This window comes from Polyodon spathula, chromosome 7 (assembly GCF_017654505.1).
Source record: "Polyodon spathula isolate WHYD16114869_AA chromosome 7, ASM1765450v1, whole genome shotgun sequence".
Lineage (NCBI taxonomy): Eukaryota > Metazoa > Chordata > Actinopteri > Acipenseriformes > Polyodontidae > Polyodon > Polyodon spathula.
In genome coordinates, this window is record NC_054540.1 from 32,502,614 (window position 1) to 32,511,139 (window position 8,526).

General features: G+C 40.6%; 1 protein-coding gene across 1 annotated transcript; it reads right to left on the minus strand.

Moving 5' to 3' along the window:
- Positions 1-1,321: 1,321 nt before the first annotated feature.
- rergla (RERG/RAS-like a) lies at positions 1,322-7,995 on the minus strand. Its single transcript, XM_041253984.1, has 5 exons — positions 7,720-7,995; positions 6,590-6,646; positions 5,011-5,084; positions 3,461-3,609; positions 1,322-3,157 (listed from the first exon to the last, which is right to left on the minus strand). Exons 1-5 carry the CDS (start codon positions 7,769-7,771, stop codon positions 2,875-2,877), a joined length of 615 nt encoding a protein of 204 aa, XP_041109918.1. The 5' UTR covers positions 7,772-7,995; the 3' UTR covers positions 1,322-2,874.
- Between the last annotated feature and the right edge of the window lie 531 nt (positions 7,996-8,526).

An 8,526-nucleotide genomic window follows, 5' to 3' on the forward strand; every position in this document is an offset into this window, starting at 1 on the left:
AGAGAGCGGGAGCAGCAACAGTTGGCAGGACAACCCCCGAAGAGGGAGGTACTCTCTGCCCGACTGCCAGAGGAGCCGCCGCTACAAGCGCCAGCCCTTTCAAGGACTCCTACAAAGGACATGAGCCAACAGTAGGGCATCAGTGAAGAGTGGGAGTGGCAACTGCCATCAGTACAAACCCCCAAACTCCAGCAAGCGCCACTACAGCCACGGCCTGAGAGCCCACAGCAACCACCAGAGTGCCCCGTGCTGAGGGCAGCCTTACTGCTGCTAGTACCACCGCCTGACTGCCCACCGCCAGCTTTGCTACTGCCAGCATCGCTACTGCCAGCATCGCCATGGAGGGAGTGCACCGCGCATGACAGAATTTTCATCGCCGGAGTGGCCTGCGCTATTACCTACACCGCCACCACTGCCAGCATCACTGCTGCTAGAGTGCACAGCGCCACCGTCAGCATTGCCACCCTCTATAAGGGTACCCCCTTACAGAAGTCCATGGGTCATCTGAGGGGTTAAACAGAAGCTGCTGACCAAAGACCCAGGATCACCCCGACAGAAGTAGGAGAGGAGACCACCTCCATACTACACCAGCTGCCAACCTACCCGCCAGGATCTGGAGGGAGAAAAATGGGCATGAGGGGAGAAGGGTCGTGTCTTATGGGGGGAGGAGGCCAATTGCGGCCATGAGTTGCATTGTGCCCTGCTGACTTTTTAGGGACAAAAAGAGACTAAGGTGGGGACAATGTTACGATCTGTGCATTTGTGTTTATGTACCATATTCCCTGCTGTCTGTTTATGTTTGGGCGCTGTGTGTGTTATTCCCACCCCGCTGTATTCAGCTATTGCTTGTTTGCCTTTGTTTGTGTATTCCAGTACCATGTGACCCGCTGTTTGTTTATATGCACTGGTCTGTTCTCATTGGTTGTTATCTATGCGTCCTCAATGGTTGTCGTCGGTCTATGCCCATTGGCCCTGGTGTGCGACTGAGGGCCAATAGGATGTGTCTGGAGCCTGGTAATATATTTGCATAAGGGGGCGAGCTAAGCCTATAAGAAGCCTATAAGAAGCCTGGGGGTTGTTGTTGTGCTTGTTGCCATGGTTGCTGTGTTCCTGTATGTGAATCCTGTGTTGCCGTCAGAACTGTGGTCTCTGGTCTGGGTGCTGAGAGAGAGGGAAATAAATAAAGACAAAGGATTTGAACAAGGAACCAGCATGTCTCTGTTTTCTGCCGCCTGTGAAATGATATACGATATATTATTATTATTATTATTATCATCATTCTCATCAATAACACCAGCTCCACGACACCACTGACTGAATGTTTTAGATTGGGGGAAGATTTATTTCTGGAGGCATTAAAAATGGTGATGCTTATCATCATCAAACATCTGTTAAAAAATATTCCTCAGAACAATGGAATTCATTACATCCTGCTTATTTGCGATCGATCTGGATCTGACAGCCTTGCTTTAGAGATGCAAAGAGACGGCACATTTATCAAGAAACAGATGCGTTTTTAATCACAGGATTCGACTGCAGCCATACATAAATTTAGAAGCCATGACCTTTAAATAGCAATCCACATTCTCATTTATTACAATAACATGAAAGCACGGTTTGATTGCAGCAGTTGGCAAGCATTTTCTTTTTCTTGCCGTGTGCGACCCCAGATTCTGCGTAGTATACAATCAAAGCAAGACCCCCGCTCCCCACCCCTCTGCATGCAGCAGCAGCAGCAGCTATAGACATGAAAAGCAATATCACAGCTAACAGTTCTCAATGAAAGCATTCATTTTAAGTTTCAGTAAATTGTACTGAACTATTTACATTAGTGATGGCAGAGTTTAAATATTTACTTACACAGAAACAGAGATATATATCATTCCACATTCAATCTGTAATCAAAATAGAAGCTTTACATCACTGCTAGTTCGAAAGAGTCAGTTTTGTTTGGAGTGCACTTAAAGGAGACAGATAACACTAATGCTTTAATCTACTATTGCATCAAGGATATACAAACACTAAACTAAAGGGATTGATACCCACAGTGTGTTTAACTTGCCTGCCTGGCACATTTACAAATGGGAGGCTGGGGCTTGGCATAAGGTCTTGCTAACCCTGAGTCGGTTATGGTTCTCTCCAAGTGCATGGTTGTTAGTGCTGCAGTCCCCGCAATGTTCTCCTGCTCCTAACAATGCAGAATGACTGGATGGGGTGTTTGTTCTTAACCGGTCACCACTGCAATCTAACAGAAAGCTTTCTTAATAAAGCAGGGGGCTTAATCTTAGAGAAGATTATCTATTCAGGGACACCAAGATATTTAGCAAGCAAGCATATAACTGGAAATCAACATCGCAGGTAGATGTAGTGCATGGCAAGTTAAGCGTTTTTAAATGATATAAGATATGAAATAATCTCTCTTATGCACAACATAATTATTACATATCGCAATAGCAAGTATTATAATCCTAACATAAGAAACTTTTTTTTTAGTTTTTTTTAACTTTGGAATTGCGTCATATGTTCTGAGCACAGGGATGACATTGGCACATCTATAGATGTACAAGGATGGGAAGAAGACTCCTATTGCAGAGCAGGTACAAGCAAGAGAGTGCACCTCCCTCCTGACCCATTTATCTGCAAGGTTATGGGTTTGGAGATGTCTGAGCTGAGCTCACTTACCAGACATCCTTTCACTTGAGACCAGACTTCCATAGGACAATGCAATACAATACTCAAACTGCACAAAATAACTTGCAATAAAATAACATACATTCAGTGGATGCACGCCCATGTGCTTCCTCCCAGCCCATATTGGACAGCATGCGGTTGTAGTGCAGTCCTTGTGTGTGTTTTGCAGTGGTCCAGCCCATATTACACGGATTTCCTCCTTTTCCCAAAAACATTGTTGATGAGCTTGGCCATGGATTTGGTGCTGCTGGGCCTCCTCTTGTCCTTGGCTTTGACGCTGAGGCTGGCATTCCTCACCACTTTCGAGAACATGAGCGCCACCTCCTGGTAGTGCTCTGCTGCTGATAGCTCGTAGAACTGGCACTTGGCCTCAGCTGCCAGCCTCTGCCCCTCCTCTCGATCGACCTCCCTCACGTGGCACAGATCCTGCTTGTTGCCAACCAAGAACACCACGGACTCGCCATCTCTGCAAAGGACACAGGCAGACACCCACTTCAGCAGCAGTAGTCACACTGGGCTGTATCTGAAGTCAAGCACCAAGTGCGATGGAGAGTGCGCTAAGTTTTGACTTTGCACAGCCAGGACACGAACCTGTGCTCCCCTGACTGTATGACTCACCCTGCACACCAAGCGGACGTAGCATTACCAGGGAAGACCTTCAGGAACCCCCCAAACTTAACATAAAACTTAAAATATGTGTGTTCCATATTACTTGCATTATTTGTTTATTGAAAGCAGGAGAGCATATTAATTGTAATAACTGTAATACCTTTTTGCCGCTCCCAGATGCAGGTCTCGTATGAGCTGTACAATGGCCTTTGCAGTTATGAAGGAGGACCTGTCACTGATGTCATATACCACCACAAAGACATCCGCCCAGTGCACTTGATCGTTCAGCGATGATCTTCCATCACAGGGCTATAATAATAATAATAATAATAATAATAATAATAATAATAATAATAATAATAATAATAAAGATAGAAGAGTTAGCCAGAGAGAGATAGGGAAAGCACCTAGGACCGGAACAATACTGCCATATTATGTAACGACGCCAATAAAGTATTTTGAGACTGGTCAAGTTCAATCTATGGTTTTAGGGAAAGCATTAACAACACTGCTCACACTGAAGCTGCTTATAATCCCTGCTGCCACTGGGGAGTATATTTAGTATCCTGTGCCTGGTATACATGAATGAATAAAACATTTCCTACAGCAGAAACATAGATAACAGCTGGTACAAATGCACCAGGAACCTTGTACTTTGGTATCTCTCTGCTTCAAAAGTTTAAAGCCCTCCACTCCACTTAATCTATTTTAGAAAATAACGCAGTTAGAAGACCAGTTTATAGTCTGCTAAATAATTACGTATAACAGTAATAGCATAGGTAGTGCAATCAGGGCCGGCCTTAGTCTGTGTGGGCCCCCCCCCCCCCCCCCCCCACAAAAAAAAAAAAAAAAAAAAAAAAAAAAAAAAAAAAAAACACCGCCACACATTGTCAATAAAACTTTGGGCTGCTTTTCACCTTCAGTAATCAAGTAGGCAAGCCATACTGCATGTGTTTGCAAACATTATCATTTTTATATAAATGATTGGAAATATATTGACCAATCTACTTATCAAATCTGCCTGTAACATTTCACATTTGGATACTGCACATTTTTGAGAGCTCTTTAGTTGTTGCTGTGTAAATTACACTAAAACAACATGCCCAACAAAACATCACGACATTTTTTTCTGAATATTCCAGCCACGAAGCTGCTTCGTTTTATACCACGCTGCGTTTACGAGTGTGATTCCAAACATGTAATTTGTTGCAGATACCTATTCAGACCGTTGGTGTGGTGGTCCGTCTTACTTCAATACACACAGTCTCAATTTCATTATTGATTAATAGTAGCCTATTCACTTTAAGAAAAGTCCCCAGTAAAACGTTAAAAGATGGTGGAATGTGAAGAGGGACAGGCTATTGATTAGTCTATCAGACAGCTCTGATGTTGCATTTTTTAAAATAAATTTCAGTAACACTTTATATTGCCATGCAAGGCCGGCCCTGAGTGCAATGATGCCCGGCACACGTTACACTACAGTACAGTACTGAACCCAATCTGCTTTAATAAAAATGTTCCCCATAGGATTCCACTGCAGTTTTGGATTCTGACCCCTGGTGGTGAGATGAAGTTAACACCTCTATAACCACTCCTGCAGACGAGCCTGGCTCTTTAGCATGGCGGCCAGTCCCTTCTCGGCTATTGGCGGGCTGTGTATTCTGGTGTTTTGATGTGTGGCAACAGAGAAATAGTGGACTGTATACCTACTTGTGAACAGGGGTCGTAGATTTCAATATTCATGTGCTTCCCATCGATGGACAAGCGCTTTCTGTAGACACACTCTGTAACCAAAGAGAAGCACATTGAGGGCACTGTACCATGCTATTATACACTATTCCAGGCACTCTCACACTATCCCTCTGTTAATCTCAAGTCAACAGGTGCCATCGGTTAAGCTGAGGGAGCACAAAGCCAGTTTTTCAGGAGCAGTGGCTTGAAACCTGGTTCCAGGAGACCGGGAGACCTGTCGGAGGTTACTGTATCAAACCCCTTCTCCCTTGATGTGCCATGCAGTGGCCTAAAAACCTAGTCTCCTGAAACCAAGTTCCAAGTAGCTTTGTGTTTCCTCTATATAGAATCATTTACTGTATACTGAATGTATAGTGCATTTATATTGAACTTTAGGTTCTTTAGAACCCCAAAGGGTTCTAAATACACCCCTTTTGTTTTCCACATAGAAGGCTTTTTGTAGAAGGTTCTGTCCAGTTTTTGAGAATTGTTCTAATAGAACATAATAATCACAGGGGTTCAGATAAAACCTGAAGGAAATGTGGTTTCATTTATTGCTGAAAACGGAGCTTGCCAAATGACTCCACTGACACTCATTAGCCAAAGTGTAAACTTGTAATGGCAGAAAGTCTGCATAACCTTGTTTATAAATTAGTAGGATGCAGAAACTTTGGTCTACCCTTGTTATTTTGACAGCGGTTGACACAAACACAAATCTTAAAGCCAGTAATGGCCCGTGTGCCCAGACTTCAATGACATTTTTTTTTTCTTTTCTGTTTCGACAACTGTTGCATTTCTGCCAGTGCAGGAAAATAGTTTTGGAAGGTCTTTGGTTGTATATGCTTTACACCTACCTGGTATTTATTTTGTATTCCAGTTTTATAACATTTTTGTTTTAGACTCTTAATTCTTCTATTTCTATTAAACTAGCCTTTTATCTTAGTTTTTCTAATTCTACAATTAAAACTCAATTGTTTTGTCTTTTTTAATTTTTGTTTTATCAAATTCTGTATTTAATTAAAATGTTTAATTGTTCATTTCTGGTGTGTATGTGAGAAGTGATTTGGGATCCTTGTGATGAAGGGTGCTACAGAAATGTAAATTGTTCTTGTTAATATATTTTACATTCATTCTGCTATAAGAACATATATAAATGAGACATCATATGGTGACCGACGCGATGGTCTGTAGTATCATATTATATATATTATATATATATATATATATATATATATATATATATATATATTATATATATATATATATATATATATATATATATATATATACACACACAGTGTATATATTATAACCAGTCTGCTAGGTTTTTGCATGCACTGCTACATGCTGTATCGATTTTGTTATGTGCTACGTTATGTGCTACATCTGTTGTATGTTTCATACAGTTCACGATATGCTGTGTGTGTGTGTGTGTGTGTGTGTTCTATCGGCTTCACTATGTGCTGTATGTTACATTCATTCTGCTACCTGTTACATGCATTCCACAGGTGCTAATTGTGAATTAGCCAAAAAGCGCAATCTCTGAGCAGAAACTTACCAGAAGCGGATGCGTATTCACCGATAAACCGCCGCGTCAGGAACCTCACAATCAGTGCTGCACGCAAACAAACACAGCAGTGTCAATTCAGTTCAAACACGGGACAATTCAATTCAAACACGGGGCATGTCAATTCAATTCAAACATGGCAGTGTCAATTCAGTTCAAACACAGGATTTGTTCATTCAGTTCAAACACGGGACCTGTCAATTCAATTCAAACACGGGACTCATTTCATTTCAAGCACGAAAGTGTCAATTCGATTCAAACACATAACGAGTCAATTTTGTGTCAGTTTAATTCAAACACGGGCTGTGTCAATTCAATTCAAACATGGGACATGTCAATTCAATTAAAACACAGGATGTGTAAATTCAGTTCAAACACGGGTTTGTGTCAATTCAATTAAAAAAACAACATATGAATCCACATTAACATGTATTTATACTAAAGTAATACAAAAATGACTACAAAAGATTTAGAAGTGAGTAGTTTTTCGAGATTTACGATTATATTGTAAATACAGTATAATCGTAAATCCCAAAAAACTACTCACTTCTAAATCTTTTGTAGTCATTTTTGTATTACTTTAGTATAAATACATGTTAATGTGGATTCATATGTTGTTTTTTTCTGACTTTATGTGAACGAAAAGACACACATTTGCCCGTTTTCCCATTTGAAATAGTGATATTTTGAAATATCACTGTCCTGGTCACAAAAGCAAAGTTTGTGGGGAATAATAGCCATTTTCTATACTTTTGAGGCATAAGCAATTAGGAAATAACACTTACTACCCAGGAACAAAAAAAAAAAAAAAAAAAAAAAAAATTGTTACATGGTGTAATAATAAAAGAAAACATCTAATTATACATAGTAGTAGCACATGCAGTGCAAGTGGCAGATTATGACATTATTAAAATATGATTTGTGTTTGTTCCCACACGCACCTGCTGCTGCTTCTTCCTCATAATAATAATAATAATAATAATAATAATAATAATAATAATAATAATAATAATGTGTTTTATATTATGCTAATAATAGCAGTAGCAATAATAATGATAATAATAGTATTGATGACAATAATATTAATAATTATAATAATGAATAATACATGTTTAACGCACCCGACTTCCCAACTCCATCACTGCCTAGCACTGCGATTTTAATATCGTTCATATTCCCCTCTCCTCTTCTTACGATCCAACGCTGTTTATGCGGCTGTCTTCTTTCTTAAGTCTTAAATACACTAACCTCAAAAGTCCCTCGGCTTCTAACACCCCTCTAGTGCCTGAGCTTTTACTGTTATCTTGCAACTTCAGTTCAAATGAAGCCAGACTGCTGCCGTCTCTGTTCTGCTCTGTCAAATCGCACACACTTGCTCCCGTTGCCTCTCCGAACTGCGCCCCACTCGCCTGTCTAAAAAATATATCAAGTCACTCAGGTTTATGTTTCTGTTGACGGCAGCATCCAAACAGCTGTTTCGTGACGTGAAGTATTCTGGACTGGTGGAATGAGAGGAGAGGGGGAGGGAGAGGGAGAGGGAGAAACCAGTTCAAGTTGAATACTGTAATTTCTATGTTGTATTCGGTTCCCTTTTGTTTTAAGGTGAAGCATAAATACACAGGCAAGTTTAAAACAAATGTTGTGCTTTCTAGACAGGAAAGAAAAATAAATTACACCTGTGAACACTACTTTATATAAAAAACACATGCTTTGTTGACAGTCCGGTTTGTTTTACATTCCCCAAAGCTAGTGGCAGAAGTTTTCTCCCCAGAATAGGACTATATGCTAAGGTCAGAACTATAGTTGGTTCTATAAAGGATCTTATATACTATGTACATGGTCTTATGCTCCTATATTTCCAAAACTCTGTAGCTTCATCTTCTTGTCATGGTCATTATTGCTTCACCCTAGGGAACCAATCATACTTT